At 55.9% G+C, this 20780-nt stretch overlaps 2 protein-coding genes across 2 annotated transcripts; both read right to left on the bottom strand.

Moving 5' to 3' along the window:
• Positions 1–27: 27 nt before the first annotated feature.
• FASTK (Fas activated serine/threonine kinase) lies at positions 28–8454 on the bottom strand. Its single transcript, XM_038755475.1, has 11 exons — positions 8378–8454; positions 6200–6294; positions 4596–5072; positions 2640–2831; positions 1798–1937; positions 1506–1719; positions 1252–1411; positions 724–815; positions 499–589; positions 296–410; positions 28–207 (listed from the first exon to the last, which is right to left on the bottom strand). Exons 1-11 carry the CDS (start codon positions 8452–8454, stop codon positions 97–99), a joined length of 1764 nt encoding a protein of 587 aa, XP_038611403.1. The 3' UTR covers positions 28–96.
• A 404-nt stretch (positions 8455–8858) lies between these two features.
• On the bottom strand, positions 8859–18584 carry TMUB1 (transmembrane and ubiquitin like domain containing 1). Its single transcript, XM_038755891.1, has 3 exons — positions 18524–18584; positions 11301–11710; positions 8859–9289 (listed from the first exon to the last, which is right to left on the bottom strand). Exons 2-3 carry the CDS (start codon positions 11681–11683, stop codon positions 8944–8946), a joined length of 729 nt encoding a protein of 242 aa, XP_038611819.1. The 5' UTR covers positions 11684–11710; positions 18524–18584; the 3' UTR covers positions 8859–8943.
• Between the last annotated feature and the right edge of the window lie 2196 nt (positions 18585–20780).

Consider the following 20780-nt stretch of genomic DNA (forward strand, 5'->3'; position numbering starts at 1 on the left):
AGGGGGGGGACAGACCACACAGGCGAGGGGGACGGAAAGTGGCTTTTATCAGAACCAAAGTGCAAACAGCCCCAGAGCGGGGGGCGTGGAGGGTCCTCAGCCCCCCGCCGGCCCCTGGCGCAGGCCCACGGCGGCGTGCAGCTTTCGGCTCAGGTAGCGTTTCAGCTGGGGGAGGCCCCGCACGGCCTCCAGCTCCGGGTAGGGCAGCTGTGGGGACAGAGTGAAGGTGTCAGGGGCCCGGGGGGCTGCTGGAAGGGGGCCGAGCCACGGCGTGAGGAGCGGGGAGCGGACTCACGGGTACAAGCTGATATCCCAGCAGCTGCAGGTGTCGCTCACGCAGGGCCCGGGAGCCGAGCAGCACGGTCCCGTCGCGACAGAAGTGCCAGCGTTCCTGCACCGTCAGCGCTACCCTATGGAGTGAGGGCCCGTGTGAGCACGGACGGGGCCACGAGCACACACACCCCACCCCGTTCTCCCTCCCCCGTCCCGGTCCCTCACCTGAGGACGGATTCCTTGGTCTTGGGGGGGGGGGGGGGGGGGGTAGGGCAGCGTGAGGTCCCGGCCGGTGGCGCGGAGGACGGTCCCGGCCCTGCTCACGCACAGGAGGAAATCTGGGAGGAAAGCCAAGGCGTCGCTAACCCTTTGACCCCCAGGGCCCCGGATTCCTCCTACTCAGTGGTCCCTTCACCCCCTTGAGCCGCCCCCGCCCCCCCGAATCCTCACCTGTACAGTACCCTGGAGGCACAACCAGATCCTGGCGGTAATTGTCTTTACCCAGGAGCTGCCGCAGGCCTTCCGCCACCCACCACTTGTGACTGGGGAGACAGGGATGGGAGTCAATCAAGCAGTGGTATTTATCGAGCGCTTCCCGTGGGCCGAGCGCCGTACTGAGGGCCGGAGGGAGTACGGTACCCCCCGAGTCATCATCAATCGTATTTATTGAGCGCTTACTATGTGCAGAGCACTGTACTAAGTCGGTAGGCCCGCTCCCTGCCCGCAACGGGCTTCCAGCCTAGAGCAGTGAGGCCTAGGGGAAAGAGCACGGGCCTGGGAAGCGGAAGGCCGGTTCTCATCTCCCGCCTCCGCCGTGGGACCTCGGCCGAGACCCCTCACTTCGTGCCTCGGTCACCTCATCTGTAAAATGGGCATTAAGGCCGTGGGACGCGGACGGCGCCCGACCCGGTGGGAGGCACGGGGACGCCCTGCCTTGATGACCCTCCCCCGGGGGGGGGCCGCCCCCTCCCACGGCACCTGTATTTGCAGCGGGCGTGGTCAGCGGTGAGGGGCTGGGGGAAGATGGGCACGCGGTGCCGGGGGGGCAGGCGGGGGCCTTGGTACCCGGGGAGCTCCAGCTGCACGGCCGTGTCCAGCAGGGAGAGGTAGCGGTGCATGATGAGGGCGTGGGGGCTGCCTGGCGGGAGGGGGGAGGCTGGGCACGGACCGACTCCGGCCCCGGGCCAGCGGGCCCCGGCGCCCGCCCTCCCCATCCCAACCCCGCCTTTTACCGATGACATTGCGGATGAAGGTCGGGGAGAAGACGAGGTGCAGGGTGGGCAGGGGCAGGCAGCGCAGCTGGCACAGCGACATCAAGATGTTGACGGTGGCGAGGGGGGCGGCGCCCGCCTCCCGGGCCAGGAGCCGTTCCAGGCAGGGCACGAACAGCTCGTGCCGAGGCAGGTAATTCAGCCGCCCGAAGGGCAGCAGCAGCTTCTGAACCACCTGCGGGAAGGAAGGGGGTGCCGGGCACTCGGGAAGGAGGGGGATCCCGGGAGACGGCGGTTCCGGGGGCGGACTGACCTTGCCGTCCAGCTGGGCCGCCTGGGCCACGAGGAAGTGGGCGATGGCATCGAGGAGGCGGGGCTCCCGGAGCCGGTGCCGGGCCAGGTGTTGGGCAAGTAGCACCATGCCGTGGGGGGTCAGTCCTTCCGGGCCCACCTCTGCGGAGGCAACCTTGTCACCCCATTGCAGACGGGACTCCGTTGCACCCCCATGCACCCTAGTTGTTCTTCCCTGTTGTTGTTAATGGTATCTGTTCGATGCTCAGCGGGTGCCAGGCGCTGTACTAAGTGCTGAGATGGAAGCTAATCGGGTTGGACGCCGGCCCCGCCCCACAGGGGACTCACAGTCTCAATCGCCTCCATACAGAGGAGGTCACTGAGGCCCAGAGAAGTGAAGTCACCCTGCAGGCAAGTGAGAAGCAGCATGGTATAGCGGATAGGGCACGGGTCTGGGAGTTAGAAGGTCATGGGTTCTAATCCCGGCTCCGTCACTTGTCTACCGTGTGGCCCTGGGTAAGTCGCTTCACTTCTCTGGGTCTCGGTTACCGCATCTGGGAAATGAGGATTAAGGCTGGGAGCCCCGTGTGGGGGGAAGAGGGGCTGGGTCTAACCTGATTTGCTTGTATCCACCCCAGCACTTAGGACAGTGCCTGGCACATAGTAAGCGCCAACAAATACCACAATTTTCATTATTACTGCTGAGTGGCAGAGTCGGGATTTGGAAGCCAGGTCCTCCGTCTCCCAGGCCCGGGGTAGTTGGCTCTCCCAGACCCAAAAAGAGATTTTTTCCCCCACCCTTCCCCCATCCTCCCCGGGGCAGGTCGGCCCATCCCGTCCCCCTCCCAGGTGGGGCCCGGGCACCTGCGATGCTGCGCAGCAGCTGCTGCGGGGGGTACCGCAGGAAGCGGCGCCAACTGAGGGCAGCCTCCAGGCCCCGGTGCCCGGCTGGGAGCGCCGCCGGCCCCTGCGTCCCGGGCGCGGGCTGCTCCCGGGAGATCCGGCGTCCAGGCTCCTGCTCCAGCGCCTGGACCGGGGCTCTGTCCTCAGGGAAACCTGCCGGCCGGGGGAGGACGGGGGACAGGAAAAGAAAACGTTCAGTCCCCGTCTCTCCCCTCCTCAAGACCCTCCTGTGGTTCATCCATCATTCATATTTATTGAGCGCTTACTGTGTGCAAAGCACTGCGCTAAGCGGTCGCCCATCCGCCTACACAGCAGAAACTCCTCACCGTCGGCTTTAAAGCCCTCCATCAGCTCACCCCGTCCTACCTCACCCCGCTGCTCTCCTCCTCCGGCCCGGCCCGCCGACTCCGCTCCTGTAGCGCCAGTTCACTCGCCGTGCCCCGATCTCGTCTTGGCTGGCCGCCGACTCCTTTTCCACGCCTGCCCCCTAATCCGGAACTCCCTCCCCCTCCCTGGATGCCAGACCCCCACTCTCTTCACCTTCAAAGCCTTGCTAAGGTCACATCTCCAAGAGGCATTCCCCGATTGAGCCCTCTCCCTTCTGCGCCACCCATGCCCTTGGATCTGTGACCTGTGGGCATTTGATATTCACCCCACGGCACCACGAACGTGCCTTTAAATTATACAGTGCCAATTATATTAACATCCGTCTTCCCCACCAGACTGGAAGCTCACTGTGGGCAGGGAATGTGTCTGCCGACTCTGTCTTGTACTCTCCCATTCGGTATGAGCTCAGTAAATACTACTGATGACGGAAAGAGGGGGGTCTTGTACTCTCCCATTCGGTTTGTTCAGTAAGAGGAGCTCAATAAATACAACCGATGATGGAAAGACGGGGGGTCCTCCACCCGGTGGCCACGTTAGTTTGGTGGCAATAGGTTACATTGCTCTATTGTACTCTCCCAGGCGCTCAGTACAGTACTCTGCTCAGAATAAGTACTCAATAAGTAAGATTGACTTCTTTTTATGGTATTTCTTAAGTGCTTACTATGTGCAAGGCGCTGTTCTGAGCTCTGGGTTACAGCCAAAGTAATCGTGTTGGACACAGTCCCCGTCTCCTGTGCAGCTCACGGTCTTAATCCCCATTTTACAGATGTGGTAACTGAGGCTCAGAGAAGTGAAACGACTAGCCCGAGGTTCCCCAGCAGACAAGCGGCGGAGCCGGGATTAGAAAATGGAGCTGAGCCGGGGGGGTCCTTCTCACTCCCAGGCTCAGGCACGATCCGCTAGGCCGCTCTGCTTCTCGCTCTGACTCCGTTAGCCGCTTCGCCCTAATTCATCATCATCATCAATTGTATTTATTGAGCGCTTACTGTGTGCAGAGCACTGTACTAAGCGCTTGGGAAGTACAAGTTGGCAACATATAGAGACAGTCCCTACCCAATAGTGGGCTCACAGTCTAAAATGCCTGAACGCATCTAGGGAAGCAGCGTGGCTCAGCGGAAAGAGCCTGGGCTTTGGAGTCAGAAGTCATGGGTTCAAATCCCGGCTCCGCCAATTGTCAGCTGTGTGCCTTTGGGCCAGTCACTTCACTTCTCTGGGCCTCAGTTCCCTCATCTGTAAAATGGGGATGAAGACTGTGAGCCCCCTGCGGGACAACCTGATCACCTTGTATCCCCCCCCCCCAGTGCTTAGAACAGTGCTTTGCACATAGTAAGTGCTTAAATACCGTCATTGTTATTATTATCTATTCCGTTCCCGTTCCTCTAGACCGTAAGCTCGCCGTGGGCAGGGAAGGTGTCTCTTTATTGTTCTACCGGACTCTCCCCAGTGCTCCGGCCGGCGTCCTGCACCTGGTAAGCGCTCAGTAAATACGACCGAAGGAGAGGATCCCGGGACCCGCGTCCCCTTCCTCACCTAGAGAGGCGTCGACGGGCAGGCAGGCGCGGACGGCGGAGGTGTCGAAGGAGGGGCGGCGGCGGTGGCGGCGGGCGACGAGCCGGCTCAGGTCCCGCATGGGCCGCCGCTCCGCCACGGGTGGCCGGCCGAGCTGCCGAGGGACCACGGGGTGATGCCACGCGCCCGCCTCGGCGGGGCTCTGGCCCGGCCGACACGGCGGCTCCCCGGGCCCCCCGGCCCGCTCCGGCAGCCTCCGCGGGGTCCAGTCCGAGCCGGCCGCCCCGCGCTCACCGGCCGCCCTGTGCTCACCGGCCTCCCCGCGCTCACCGGCCGCCCCGTGGCAGGGCCGGGCCCCCGGGGGCAGCGGGACGGGGAGTCCGGCTGGGGCGTGGCGGGCGCGGAGCAGGGCGCGGAGCATGGCACTGGGCACCCGGGAAGAGGAGGAGGAGGAGGAGGAGGCCGCTGCCGCCGCCGCCGCCGCTGCTGCCAGGGAGCCTGAGAAGGAAGACGGTGAGTACTTTGTGGGGCTGGGACACCCCACCCCGCCCCCCCCCCGGGGGGAGAGGAGTCCCCCATTATCCTCCCCCCCCCCGCCCCGGGCGCCCACACATACCCCCTCCCCTCCCTTCTCACCTCCTCCTCCTCCTCCTCCTCCTCCCGCCCCCTCCCTCTCCCGGCCCCGCCCCATTCTCCTCTGGCCCCGCCCCTCGCTCTCCCGCCTCCCTCTCCTCTGGCCCCGCCCCTTATCTCCTCTGGCCCCGCCCCTTCTCTCCTCTGGCCCCGCCCTCGCTCTCCCGCCTCCCTCCCCTCTGGCCCCGCCCCTCTTCTCTGGCCCCACCCTCTTCTCCTCTGGCCCCGCCCCTCGCTCTCCCACCTCCCTCTCCTCTGGCCCCGCCCCCTTACCCGCCGGCCCCGCCCCTCCATTCTGGCCCCGCCCTCTTCTCATTTGGCCCCGCCCCACTCTCTCCACCTCCCTCTCCTCTGGCCCCGCCCCTCATCTGACCCCGCCCCTCGCTCACCCACCTCCCTCTCCTCTGGCCCCGCCCCTTCTCTCCTCTGGCCCCGCCCTCATCCACCGGCCCCGCCCCTCGCTCTCCCACCTCCCTCTCCTCTGGCCCCTTACCCTTATCCACCGGCCCCGCCCTCTGCTCATCTGACCCCGCCCCTCGCTCTCCCGCCTCCCTCTCCTCTGGCCCCGCCCCCTCTCTTTTGGCCCCGCCCCTCGCTCTCCCACCTCCTTCTCCTCTGGCCCCGCCCCTTCTCCCCTCCGGCCCGCCCCCTTCTCTCTTCTGGCCCCACCCCTCTCCTGGCCCCGCCCCTTCCCTACTCTGGCCCCACCCACCTCCCCTGGCCCCGCCCCTTCCCTCTTCCGGCCCCGCCCCTTCTCTACTCTGGTCCCACCCCACCTCCCCTGCCCCCGCCCCTTTCTCAGATGGCCCCACACGCCCCGTCCTCCCGCCCCCTCGCCCTCCCGCCCCGCCCCCTCCCTCCCCCCTGAGCCCGGCCCGGCCCGGCCCTCCTCCCCCGTCGTCCGCCTTCGTCCCACCGCTCCCCCGGCTCCCCCGGGCTCTCCCCCGGGGGGGGCTGGGGGACACCCCCCCCCCCCCCTCCGAGGGCCTCACCGTTTGGGGCCGGCGGGGTCCGCCATCTTCCCAGCAGCCCCCGGGCCGCCGCCCCCGCCACTGTTGCTCGGGCCCAGGCCGCTTCCCGTCGGCCCCTGCGCCCGGCGGGGTCACGGCGGGGTCACCGGGGGGCGGGGCCGGGCTCCCCCCCCCCCCCCCCCCATTCAGTCAGTCAGTCAATCGTATGTATGGAGCGCTTACTGCGTGCAGAGCACTGTTGTAAGCGCTTGGGAAGCACAAGTCGGCCACCGATAGAGATAATCCCTACCCAGCAACGGGCTCACAGTCTAGAAGGGGGAGACAGACCACATAACAGGCCCATCTGCCATCCATTCATTTATTCAATCGTATTTATAGAGCGCTTACTGTGTGCAGAGCACTGGACTAAGCGCTTGGGAAGCGCTCACTAGGTGCACACGGCACTGTACTAAGCGCTGAGGGAGATACCAGGTTATCAAGGCACACACCATCCCTGTCCCATACGGGGCTCGCGGTCTTCATCCCCGTTTTCCAGATGATGGAACTGAGGCCCAGAGAAGTGAACCGACGTGCCCAAGGTCACGCAGCAGCATGAGAAGCAGTGTGGCCTGGTGGAAAGGGCCCCACTTCTACTGCCGGCTCCACCACCTGTCTGCTGGGTGACCTTGGGCAAGTCACTGTGCCTCAGTTCCATCATCATTAAAATGGGGATTAAGACTGTAAGCCCCACGTGAGACGTTGTATCTACCCCAGCGCTTAGAACTGTGCCTGGCACATAGTAAGTGCTTAACAAATACCACCATTACTATCATTATTATTATTATTTCACTTCTCTGAGCCTCAGTTACCTCATCTGTAAAATGGGGATGAAGACTGTGAGCCCCATGTGGGAAAAACTGATTACCTTTTATCTACCCCAGCGCTTAGAACAGTGCTTGGCACATAAGAAGCGCTTAACAAATATAAGCATTATTATTTTTACTTCATCTGTTAAAAAAAAAAGGGATTGAGACTGTGGGCCCCATGTGGGACAGGGACCGCCTCCAAACTGATTAGCTTGTATCTATCCCAGCGCTTAGTACAGTACCTGGCACATAGTAAGTGCTTGACAGAAACACAGCACATGAGTAACGGAGCAGGGAATGGAGCTCGGGTCCTCTCGTTGTGGGCGGGGAATGTGAATTATTTTGTACTCTCCAAAGTGCTCAGTACAGTGCTCTGCACCCAGTAAATGCTCAATAAATACGATTGATTGATGGACTGACTCTCAGCCTTGGGTTCTTCCCACTACATCCTGCTGATTCTTCCAGATCCCAGGGTAAGGCTCCACTTCCTACTCCGCCATCCCAGAGAGTTCCATCTTGCGGGGCTCAAAACAGAAGGGGTGTGGGTGGGGGTTCCAGAGTAACAGTAATAATAATAATGATGGCATTTATTAAGCGCTTACTATGTGCAAAGCACTGTTCTAAGCGCTGGGGAGGTTACAAGGTGATCAGGTTGTCCCACGGGGGGCTCACAGTCTTAATCCCCATTTGACAGAGGAGGGAACTGAGGCCCAGAGAAGTGAAGTGACTTGCCCAAAGTCACACAGCTGACAAGTGGCGGAGCCGGGATTCGAACCCCTGACCTCTGACTCCAAAGCCCGTGCTCTTTCCACTGAGCCACGTAATTGTGGTGTTTGTTAAGCGCTTACTATGTGCCCGGCACTGTGCTAAGCACTGGGGTTGATACAAGCAAATCCAGTTGGAGACAGTCCCCGTCCCACACGGAGCTCACAGTCTTTTTTTTTTCTTTTTAATATCATTTATTAAGCGCTTACTATGTGCAAAGCACTGTTCTAAGCGCTGGGGGGCTACAAGGTCATCAGGTTGTCCCATGGGGGGCTCACAGGCTTCATCCCCTTTTTACAGATGAGGGAATTGAGGCCCGGAGAAGTGAGGTGATTTGCCCAAAGTCACACAGCTGACAAGTGGCGGAGCCGGGATTCGAACCCGTGACCTCTGACTCCAAAGCCCGGGCTCTTTCCACGTAATTGCGGTATTTGTTAAGCGCTCACTGTGTGCCTGGTGCTGTACTAAGCACTGGGGTTGATACAAGCAAATCCAGTTGGAGACAGTCCCCGTCCCACACGGGGCCCACAGTCTTAATTCCCATTTTGCGGATGAGGTAACTGAGGCACGGAGAAGCGGCCGGTCCTACGTCGAGGAGCAGGCAAGCGGCGGAGCCGAGGTCAGAACCCGGGTCCTTCCGCCTCTCCGGCGCAGGTTCGGTTCCATCCACTGGGCCCCGGGGCGCCGGGCCCCCGTCCCTCCCTGCGGTTCCCACACACGGAGGCACCAGCCAGCGGGAGCTTCACAGTTTTTAATCCGAACGGACGCGTCGTCCCCAACGGTGGTTGCCCACAGCCCTCCGCCCCCGCGCTAGCCCTTCTCTCCCCGGCCCCCGTCGGTCCTGGGCCACGGGGAGCACCGGGCGGAGGTGGCCCGCGGTGGGGGGGACGGGACCGGGCCTTAACGGGGGTCCGAGGAATCCGGCGGCGAGGGCCGGGCCCTGAGGCAGGGGCAGCAGCCGGCGGGCCCGAGGGTCCCCGGCGCCGCCGCCGCCGCCGCCAACGGGGGGAGGGCGTCGACGGCCCCGGGAGCCAGCCGGGGGCCGGGGGGTCCCGGGGGCCGGAGGCAGGCTCGGGGGGCGGGCCGGGGGAGGCAGCAGCCGGAGCCGGGCCCCTCGGGGGGGGCCGCCGCCGCCGTGGGCCCGGCGGGCAGGCACTAGCGGCGGGACATGGCGAAGGCCAGGAAGCCGGCCAGCACGGTCAGGCCGGCCAGGCCCAGCGTGGCGGTCGGCCGGAACCAGGGCCGGTACTGGATCTGGCAGTACCACAGCAGCGTCAGCATGAGCAGCAGCAGGGGCACCAGCAGGCTGCCGATCCCCAGCCCCGACGGGCCCGGCTCCGGCCCCGGCGGCCAGGGCCCCCGCGGGGGGCCGGCCCGCACGTGGCAGTGCAGGACGCAGTTGGGGGGAAGGTGGAGGGCGCCCAGCGTCTGGGCATCGTCGCCCAGCAGCTGGCCCTGGTAGATCAGGCGCACCTGCTGCTCCTGGCCGGGAAACTGCGTCCTGAGGAGAGAGGGCCCTGGGTGAGAGAGCGGGCCTCAGCCAGCCCCGGTACCGGGCCCCCGGGGCCGCCCTCCGCGCCCCCTCCCTCGGGGGGCTTCTCACCCCGACGCGGAAGCAGCGGGGCTCAGTGGAAAGAGCTGGGGCTGGGGAGTCCCGGATTATCTTTGTCCAGAAACGCTCTGGGCATATCACGCCCCTCCTCAAAAATCTCCAGTGGCTACCAATCAATCTGCGCATCAGGCAGAAACTCCTCACCCTGGGCTTCCAGGCTGTTCATCCCCTGGCCCCCTCCTCCCTCACCTCCCTTCTGTCCTTCTCCAGCCCAGCCCGCACCCTCCGCTCCTCCGCCGCTAATCTCCTCACCGTTAGGCCTCGTTCTCGCCTGTCCCGCCATCGACCCCCGGCCCACGTCCTCCCCCGGGCCTGGAATGCCCCCAATCCCTCTGCCCACCCGCCAAGCTCGCTCTCTTCCTCCCTTCAAGGCCCTGCTGAGAGCTCACCTCCTCCAGGAGGCCTTCCCACACTGAGCCCCTTCCTTCCTCTCCCCCTCGTCCCCCTCTCCATCCCCCCATCTTACCTCCTTCCCTTCCCCACAGCACCTGTATATATGTATATATGTTTGTACATATTTATTACTCTACTTATTTATTTACTTTACTTGTACATATCTATTCTATTTATTTTATTTTGTTAGTATGTTTGGTTTTGTTCTCTGTCTCCCCCTTTAAGACTGTGAGCCCACTGTTGGGTAGGGACTGTCTCTAAATGTTGCCAACTTGGACTTCCCAAGCGCTTAGTCCAGTGCTCCGCACACAGTAAGTGCTCAATAAATACGACTGATTGATTGATTGATTGATTGATTCTAAGCGCTGGGTTCATCATCATCATCGATCGTATTTATTGAGCGCTTACTATGTGCAGATCACTGTACTAAGCGCTGGTTAATCGGGTTGGACACAGTCCATGTCATTCATTCATTCATTCAATCGTATTTATTGAGCGCTTACTGTGTGCAGAGCACTGGACTAAGCGCTTGGGAATCAATCAATCGTATTTGAAGTACAAGTTGGCAACAGATAGAGACGGTCCCTACCCGCCAACGGGCTCCCAGTCTAGAAGGGGGAGACAGACAACAAAACAAGTAGACAGTTGTCAATACCATCTGAGAGCTCACCTCCTACTGAGAGCTCACCTCCTCCAGGAGGCCTTCCCAGACTGAGCCTCTTCTTTCCTCTCCCCCTCTCCATCCTCCCATCTGACTTCCTTCCCTTCCCCACAGCACCTGTATCTATGTATATTTGTTTGTACATATTTATTACTCTATTTATTTATTTAACTTGTACATATCTATTCTACTTATTTTATTTTGTTAGTATGTTTGGTTTTGTTCTCTGTCTCCCCCTTTTAGACTGTGAGCCCACTGTTGGGTAGGGACTGTCTCTAAATGTTGCCAACTTGGACTTCCCAAGCGCTTAGTCCAGTGCTCCGCACACAGTAAGCGCTCAATAAATACGATTGATTGATTCTAAGCGCTGGGTTAATCGGGTTGGACACAGTCCCTGTCATTCATTCATTCATTCAATCGTATTTATGGAGCGCTTACTGTGTGCAGAGCACTGGACTAAGCTCTTGGGAAGTAAAAGTCGGCAACATGTAGAGACGGTCCCTACCCAACAAGGGGCTCCCAGTCTAGAAGGGGGAGACAGACAACAAAACAAGTAGACGGGTGTCGATACCATCAGAATAAATAGAATTACAGCTCTATACACATCATTAATAAAATAGAATAGTAAATAGGTACTAAATAGAATATGTCAATATGTCCCACACGAGGCCCAGGTCATCGTCCCCATTTAAGAGCTGAGGGAACCGAGACCCAGAGAAGCGAAGCGTCTTGCCCGAGGTCCCCCAGCAGACAGGTCCCGGTGATTTACAGGCCCCGGTACTACCCGCTAGGCCACACTGCCTCTTAGCCGGTTCTGCCTCCTCCCGGCCCGCGACCCCCCCTCACCTTTTCAAGGAGCCGACAGTGTCGTGGGGCCAAGCCCTGGCCACCCGCTCCGAGTCGTTGAGGAACTTCAGCCTCAGGACCAGGGGCCCCGGCCGGGCGCTTTGGGCGGGGGGCTCCGCGGGGACGGGGACGGGCTCCGCCCGGGCCCCGGGACCCCGTCGCCGCAGGGGGACGTCTTCGCCTCCCGGAGGGGCCTCCCCGCCGCTGTTTGGGGCCTCCGCCGCCTCGGGCCGGGGGGAAACTGAGGTCCCGGGGTCCCGGAGGGGCGGGTCGCCTCGCTCGCTGGTGTGCGTGGAGATCCAGGCAAGTCCCAGCACCAGGAGGCTGAGGAGCAGCCCGAAGAGGACCGTCACCTCGTCCCCCACGCCCTCGATCAGGGCCATGGCACCCGCCCGGGCCTGGCTACCGAGCTGCAGGATACGGAGAGACACCGTAAATAGGAATTAGGAATTAGGAATTTATCAGGAATTCCTAATAAATTAGGAATAAATAATTGGAGCGTCTGTTAGGCGCTTACTATGCCGGGGTTGCCCATTCAGTCAGTCGATGGTAGTTTTGGAGCGCTTACTGTGGGCAGAACTTTGTCCTAAGCCGGTCAGTCAGGCAGTGGTATTTTCTGAGCGCTTACTGTGAGCGGAGCGCAGGCAGTGGTATTTTTTGAGCACTTACTGTGAGCGGAGTGTTGTACTAAGCCAGTCAGGCAGGCAGTGGTATTTTTTGAGCACTTACTGTGAGCAGAGCATTGTACTAAGTCAGTCAGGCAGTGGTATTTTTTGAGCACTTACTGTGAGCAGAGCGTTGTACTCTCCATCCCCCTCATCTTACCTCCTTCCCTTCCCCACAGCACCTCTATATATGTATATATGTTTGTACATATTTATTACTCTATTTATTTTACTTGTACATATCTATTCTATTTATTTTATTTTGTTACTATGTTTGGTTTTGTTCTCTGTCTCCCCCTTTTAGACTGTGAGCCCACTGTTGGGTAGGGACTGTCTCTATATGTTGCCAACTTGTACTTCCCAAGCACTTAGTACAGTGCTCTGCACACAGTAAGTGCTCAATAAATATGATTGATTGATTGATACTAAGCCAGTCAGTCAGACAGTGGTATTCTTTTGAGCACTTACTGTGAGCTAAGCGTTGTACTAAGCCAGTCAGGCAGTGGTATTTTGTGAGCGCCTACTGTGAGCAGAGCATTGTACTAAGCCAGTCAGTCAGGCAGTGGTATTTTTGGAGTGCTTACTGTGAGCAGAGCGTTGTACTAAGCCAGTCAGTCAGGCAGTGGTATTTTTTGAGCGCTTACTGTGAGCAGAGCGTTGTACTAAGCCAGTCAGTCAGGCAGTGGTATTTTTGGAGCACTTACTGTGAGCAGAGTGTTGTATTACGCCAGTCAGCCAGGCAGTGGTATCTTTGGAGCGCTTACTGTGAGCAGAGCGTTGTACTAAGCCAGTCAATCAGGCAGTGGTATTTTTTGAGCGCTTACTGTGAGCAGAGCATTGTACTAAGCCAGCCAGTCAGTCAGTGGTATTTTTTGAGCGCTTACTGTGAGCAGAGCGTTGTACTAAGCCAGTCAGTCAGTGGTATTTTTTGAGCGCTTACTGTAAGCAGAGCATTGTATTAAGCCAATCAGTCAGGCAGTGGTATTTTTGGAGCACTTACTGTGAGCAGAGCGTTGTACTAAGCCAGTCAGTCAGGCAGTGGTATTTTTTTGAGCGCTTACTGTGAGCAGAGCATTGTACTAAGCCGGTCAGACAGTGGTATTTTTTGAGCGCTTACTATGAGCAGAGTGTTGTACTAAGCCAGTCAGGCAGTGGTATTTTTTGAGCACTTACTGTGAGCAGAGCGTTGTACTAAGCCAGTCAGTCAGGCAGTGGTATTTTTGGAGCGCTTACTGTGAGCCGAGTGTTGTACTAAGCCAGTCAGTCAGTGGTATTTTTTGAGCACTTACTGTGAGCGGAGCGTTGTACTAAGCCAGTCAGTCAGGCAGTGGTATTTTTTGAACGCTTACTGTGAGCAGAGTGTTGTACTAAGCCAGTCAGTCAGGCAGTGGTATTTTTTGAGCGCTTACTGTGAGCGGAGCATTGTACTAAGCCAGTCAGTCAGACAGTGGTATTTTTTTGAGCGCTTACTGTGAGCAGAGCGTTGTGCTAAGCCAGTCAGTGGTACTTTTTGAGCGCCTACTGTGAGCAGAGCGTTGTACTAAGCCAGTCAGGCAGTGGTATTTTTTGAGCGCTTACTGTGAGCAGAGCGTTGTACTAAGCCAGTCAGGCAGTGGTATTTTTTTAGCTCTTACTGTGAGCAGAGCATTGTACTGAGCCAGTCAGTCAGACAGTGGTATTTTTTGAGCGCTTACTGTGAGCAGAGCATTGTACTAAGCCAGCCAGTCAGTCAGTGGTATTTTTTGAGCGCTTACTGTGAGCAGAGCGTTGTACTAAGCCAGTCAGTCAGTGGTATTTTTTGAGCGCTTACTGTAAGCAGAGCATTGTATTAAGCCAATCAGTCAGGCAGTGGTATTTTTGGAGCACTTACTGTGAGCAGAGCGTTGTACTAAGCCAGTCAGTCAGGCAGTGGTATTTTTTTGAGCGCTTACTGTGAGCAGAGCATTGTACTAAGCCGGTCAGACAGTGGTATTTTTTGAGCGCTTACTATGAGCAGAGCGTTGTACTAAGCCAGTCAGGCAGTGGTATTTTTTGAGCACTTACTGTGAGCAGAGCGTTGTACTAAGCCAGTCAGTCAGGCAGTGGTATTTTTGGAGCGCTTACTGTGAGCCGAGTGTTGTACTAAGCCAGTCAGTCAGTGGTATTTTTTGAGCACTTACTGTGAGCGGAGCGTTGTACTAAGCCAGTCAGTCAGGCAGTGGTATTTTTTGAACGCTTACTGTGAGCAGAGTGTTGTACTAAGCCAGTCAGTCAGGCAGTGGTATTTTTTGAGTGCTTACTGTGAGCGGAGCATTGTACTAAGCCAGTCAGTCAGACAGTGGTATTTTTTTGAGCGCTTACTGTGAGCGGAGCATTGTACTAAGCCAGTCAGTCAGACAGTGGTATTTTTTTGAGCGCTTACTGTGAGCAGAGCGTTGTGCTAAGCCAGTCAGTGGTACTTTTTGAGCGCCTACTGTGAGCAGAGCGTTGTACTAAGCCAGTCAGGCAGTGGTATTTTTTGAGCACTTACTGTGAGCAAAGCGTTGTACTAAGCCAGTCAGTCAGTGGTATTTTTGGAGCGCCTACTGTGAGCAGAGCGTTGTACTAAGCCAGTCAGTCAGGCAGTGGTACCTTTTGAGTGCCTCTGTGAGCAGAGCGTTGTACTAAGCCAGTCAGTAGGGCAGTAGTATTTTTTGAGCGCTTACTGTGAGCACAGCATTGTACTAAGCCAGTCAGACAGTGGTATTTTTTGAGCGCTTACTTGAGTCAAGCGTTGTACTAAGCCAGTCACTCAGGCAGTGGTATTTTTTGAGCGCTTACTGTGAGCAGAGCATTGTACTAAGCCAGTCAGTCAGGCAGTGGCATTTTTTGAGTGCTTACTATGTGCAACTGTATTTTTTGAGCACTTACTGTGCGCAGAGCATTTTACTATGGCAGTCAGTCAGTCAATCATATATTTTAACTGCTTAGTGTGGGCAGGGAATGTGTCTGTTTATTCTTACATTGCCTTCTCCCAAGCGCTTAGTACAGTGCTTTACACACACTAAGTGCTCAATAAATATGACTGAATGAATGAATGGGCACTGTACTAAGCCAGTCGATCGTATTTATTACTCTATTTTATTTGTACATATTTATTCTATTTATTTTATTTTGTTAATATGTTTGGTTTTGTTCTCTGTCTCCCCTTTCTAGACTGCGAGCCCACTGTTGGGTAGGGACCGTCTCTATGTGTTGCCAACTTGGACTTCCCAAGCGCTTAGTACAGTGCTCTGCACACAGTAAGCGCTCAATAAATACGATTGAATGAATGAATGATCATTTTTATTGCACACTTACTGCGCCTAGAGCACTGCACTAAGCGCTTGGGAGGGTACAATATAACAGTAGAACAGAAACATCCCCCACCTACAACAAGCTTACAGTCTAGAGGGGAAGACAGACATAAATATAAAGAAGTAAAATGACAGATTTGTAGACAAGGGCTGTGGAGCGGCGAATAAAGGGAGCAAGTCAGACGACGCAGAAGGGAGTGGGAGAAGAGGAAAGGGGGGCCTAGTCAGGGAAGGCTTCTTGGAGGAGATGGGCTTGCAATAAGGCTTTGAAGAGGGGGGAGTAACCATGCTGAATTATAATTACGCGCTGAGCACGATGCTCTGCTCACGGTAAGCGCTTGATATGAACCACCGGTGATGACGTGACAGCTTTTACGGACTGACCCATTAATTATATATTGTAAATTACTTATGACTGTAAGGTCACTGTGGAGCAGGCAACTCTGCCAACCCCGTTGTCCTCTAAAAAGCACTTCGTACGGTGCTCTGCACACAGTAAGCGTTCAATCAATACTATCGACGGTGATTTGACAATCACCGTACTACGCCCTGGAGTAGGATCAATCAGTTGTATTGGTTGAGCGCTTACGGGGTGAACAGCACTGTACTAAGCGCTCGGGAGGGTACAATATAACAGAGCTGGTAGGCACAACCAACTCCCTGTCCACAGCGAGTGGATAGATACAAGACAATCAGATGAGTTGCCGTCCCCCCCGGAGCTCACTGTGAAAGGGAGGAGGAGGGCAGGGATTTTGGAAGTTACAGACTGTAAGCTCGTAATGGGCAGGAGAAGTGGGGGCTAATTCTGTTGCACTGTACTCTCCCAAACGCTTAGTACAGTGTCCTGCACTTGGTCCCCACTTTTTCTCATCTCCCACTCCCTTCTGCGTCGCCCTGATTGCTCTCTTTGCTCTCCCGACCTCCCAGCCCCACACCACTTTCATTAATTCATATTTATTGAGTGCAGAGCACTGTACTAAGCGCTTGGAAAGTACAATTCAGCAATAGAGACAATCCCTACCCAACAACGGGCTCATGTCCATAGCTTTCATTTTACTTATCCCTTTGCTTTTCCGCCCTCTGAGCCCCACATCATTTATGTCCACAGCTGTAACTTTATTTATTTGTATTGATGTCTGCCTCCCCACCTGGGCTGTAAGCTCGCTGTGGGCAGGGAATAATAATGGCATCTGTTAAGCGCTTACTATGTGCCAAGCAATATTCTACGCGCTGGGGGAGATACAAGGTGATCAGGTTGTCCCAGGTGTGGCTCACAGTCTTAATCCCCATTTTACAGATGAGGGAACTGAGGCACAGAGAAGTGAAGTGACTTACCCAAAGTCACACAGCTGACAAGTGCCAGAGCCGGGATTCGAACTCACAACCTGACACCTGTCTACTTGTTTTGTTGTCCGCCTCCCCCTTCAAGACTGTGAGCCCGTTGTTAGGTAGGGACCGTCTCTATATGTTGCCGATTTGTACTTCCCAAGCGCTTAGTACGGTGCTCTGCACACAGTAGGCGCTCATTAAATACGATTGAGTGAATGAATGAACCTCTAACTCCCAAGTCCGCGTTGTTAATGTCACTGCTTATTGTTGTACTGTACTTTACCGAGCACTCAGTACAGAGCTCTGGACACAGTAAGCGCTCAATAAATACGACTGAATGAATGACTGACTAGTAAGCGCTCAACAAATACCACTGATTGACTGGTATCAATCAATCGATTGATTGGTACCAAGTGGGAGCCCCCAGTTCCCGGCACCTAATTACCAGCCCCGAATCCCACCCCCCAGTTCCAGATCTCGGGATAGGGGGAGGTAATAATAATAATGGCATCTATTAAGCGCTTACTACTAATAATAATAATGATAGCATTTATTAAGTGCTTATTATGGGCAAAGCACTGTTCTAGGCGCTGGGGAGGTTACAAGTTGATCAGGCTGTCCCGTGGGGGTTCACAGTCTTAATCCTCATTTTACAGATGAGGGAACTGAGGCCCAGAGAAGTGAAGTGACTGGCCCAAAGTCACACAGCTGGCAATTGGCAGAGCCGGGATTTGAACCCCTGACCTCTGACTCCAGGGCCCGGGCTCTTTCCACTGAGCCACGCTGCTTCTCTAGGTGCGAAGCACTGTTCTAAGCGCTGGGGAGGCTACAAGGTGATGAGGTTGTCCCACGTGGGGCTCAGTCTTCATCCCCATTTTACAGATGAGGGAACTGAGGCCCAGAGAAGTGAAGTGACTGGCCCAAAGTCACACAGCTGGCAATGGGCGGAGCCAGGATTTGAACCCATGACCTCTGACTCCAAAGCCCAGGCTCTTTCCACTGGGCCACGCTGCTTCTCTATGTGCAAAGCAGTGTTCTAAGCGCTGGGGAGGCTACAAGGTGATCAGGTTGTCCCACAGGGGGCTCACAGTCTTCATCCCCATTTTACAGATGAGAGAACTGAGGCCCAGAGAAGTGAAGTGACTGGCCCGAAGTCACACAGCTAGCAATGAGCGGAGCCGGGATTTGAACCCATGAACTCCGACTCCAAAGCCCGGGCTCTTTCCCACTGAGCCACGCTGCTTCTCTAGGTGCGAAGCACTGTTCTAAGCGCTGGGGAGGCTACGAGGTGATCAGGTTGTCCCACGTGGGGCTCACAGTCTTCATCCCCATTTTACAGATGAGGGAACTGAGGGAGGCTACGAGGTGATCAGGTTGTCCCACGTGGGGCTCACAGTCTTCATCCCCATTTTACAGATGAGGGAACTGGGGCCCAGAGAAGTGAAGTGACTGGCCCAAAGCCACACAGCTGGCAACGGGCGGAGCCAGGATTTGAACCCATGACCTCTGACTCCAAAGCCCAGGCTCTTTCCCCTGAGCCACGCTGCTTCTCTATGTGCGAAGCACTGTGGAGGCTACAAGGTGATGAAGTTGTCCCACGTGGGGTTCACAGTCTTCACCCCCATTTTACAGATGAGAGAACTGAGGCCCAGAAAAGTGAAGTGACTGGCCCAAAGTCACCCAGCTGACAAGTGGCGGAGGCGGGATTTGAACCCATGACCTCTCACTCCAAAGCCCGGGCTCTGGCCACTGAGCCACACTGCTTCTCTAAGCAGCATGATCCGGGACCCACTTTTGGGTAGGGACTGTCTCTATATGTTGCCATCTTGTACTTCCCAAGCGCTCAGTACAGTGCTCGGCACACAGTAAGCGCTCAATAAATACGATTGATTGATTGATTGATTGGGGTACTCACCGACCCACTCAGCGGGCTCCATGTCAGCGGACCTTTCAGCCCTTCCGGGTGCGGGCCGCGCTGCCTGCCGGGACTTGTAGGCCCCCACGTCCCTCGCAGAGCATTGTGGGAAGTGGAGTTTTTTGGGGGGATGCCGCGCGCGGCCTGCCGGGACTTGTAGGCGCCACTTGCCCTTCGTGGAGCATTGTGGGAAGCGGAGTTCTGGGGGCGCGCGCGGCCTGCTGGGACTTGTAGGCGCTACTGGTTCCCTCGTAGAGCATTGTGGGAAGCGGAGTTCGGGGCGCACGCCCCGCCCCGGCCGGGGAGGGTGTGGGAAGATAGGGAGATGCGAGATGATGATAATAATAATAATAATGATGATGGCATTTATTAAGCACTTACTATGTGCAAAGCACTGTTCTAAGCGCTGGGGAGGTTACAAGGTGACCAGGTTGTCCCACATGGGTCTCACAGTCTTAATCCCCATTTTACAGATGAGGTAACTGAGGCCCAGAGAAGTGAAGTGACTTGCCCAAAGTCACACAGCTGACAAGTGGCGGAGCCGGGATTTGAACCCACGACCTCTGACTCCAAAGCCCATGCTCTTTTCCACTGAGCCACGCTGCTTCTCTATGATGGCATTTGTTAAGCGCTTACTATATGCCAAGCACTGTTCTTAGCGCTGGGGGGGGGTGGGGGATACAAGGTGATCAGGTTGCCCCACTGTCTTAATCCCTATTTTACAGATGAGGGAACTGAGGCACAGAGAAGTTAAGTGACTTGCCCAAAGTCACACAGCTGAGATTGAAGGTCTCTTCTTCCACTCTGAATGTGGGCTTGTTTTTTTAATGGTATTTATTAAGCACTTTCTAACAATAATAATAATTATAATCATGTATTTGTTAAGCGCTTACTACTACTACTAATAATAATAATGTTGGTATTTGTTAAGTGCTTACTATGTGCCAAGCACTGTTCTAAGCGCTGGGGAGGTTACAAGGTGATCAGGTTGTCCCACAGGGGGCTCACAGTCTTAATCCCCATTTTACAGATGAGGGAACTGAGGCCCAGAGAAGTGAAGTGACTTGCCCAAAGTCACACAGCTGACAAGTGGCAGAGCCGGGATTTGAACCCACGACCTCTGACTCCAAAGCCCTTGCTCTTTCCACTGAGCCACGCTCCTTCTCTGCTTACTAGGTGCCAAGTACTTTTCTAAGCGCTGGGGTGGATACAAGGTAATCACGTTGTCCCATGTGGGGCACATAGTTTTAATCCCCATTTTACAGATGGGGTAACTAAGGCACAGAGAAGTGAACTGAATTGCCCAAGGTCACACAGCAGACAAGTGGCAGAGCCGGGATAAGAACCCACGTCCTTCTGTGTGCCAGACACCAAACTCAGCGCTTAGTGCAGTGCTTGACACATAGTAAGTGCATAATATTATTATAAACCATGGGGTAGATAGAAGCTAATCATTCATTCATTCATTCAATCGTATTTATTTATTCATTCAATCGTATTTATTGAGCACTTACTGTGTGCAGAGCACTGTACTAAGCGCTTGGGAAGTACAAGTTGGCAACATATAGAGACGGTCCCTACCCAACAACGGGCTCGCAGTCTAGAAGGGGGAGAACAGTCTAGAAGGGGAAGATCAGGTTGGATACAATCCATGTCCCACATGGTGCTCACAGTTTTAATCCCCTGTCTAAAGATGAGGGAACTGAGGCACAGAGAAGTGAAGCGACTTGTCTAAGGTCACGCAGCCCAAGCTTGTTGTGGGCAGGGAACTTTATTAGTAATAATAATAACAATAATTGTGGTACTTGTTAAGGCCTTACTATGGACCAAGCACTGCTCTAAGCACTGGGGTAGATACAACTTGTCTACCAACTCTGTTGTACTGTTCTCCCAAGCTCTTAGTACAGTGTTTTGCACACAGTAAGTACTCAATAAATGGCAATGATGATGATGATGACAGGAAGGATCAGAGCCTGTGGTGGGGAGAGGTTATAGGAAGTTCCTGAAGCCAGAGTGACTGTAGACAGTAAAAGGAGTGGGATCAAGAGGGCTGGGAGAAGGAAACTTTCCAAGCGCTTAATACAGTGCTCTGCACAGAGTAAGCACTCAATAAATACTATTGAATGAATGAATGAAAGTTCCAGTAAACAGACACACCGTGGGGAGATCTCTTGGCGAACCAGGGAAATGGTATCAAAATATTTTATTTCTTCCTCCATCTAACATTCTCCATTGACTCTCCAACCCCCCAAACTGT

Source organism: Tachyglossus aculeatus, chromosome 13, assembly GCF_015852505.1.
Source record: "Tachyglossus aculeatus isolate mTacAcu1 chromosome 13, mTacAcu1.pri, whole genome shotgun sequence".
NCBI classification, from domain to species: domain Eukaryota; kingdom Metazoa; phylum Chordata; class Mammalia; order Monotremata; family Tachyglossidae; genus Tachyglossus; species Tachyglossus aculeatus.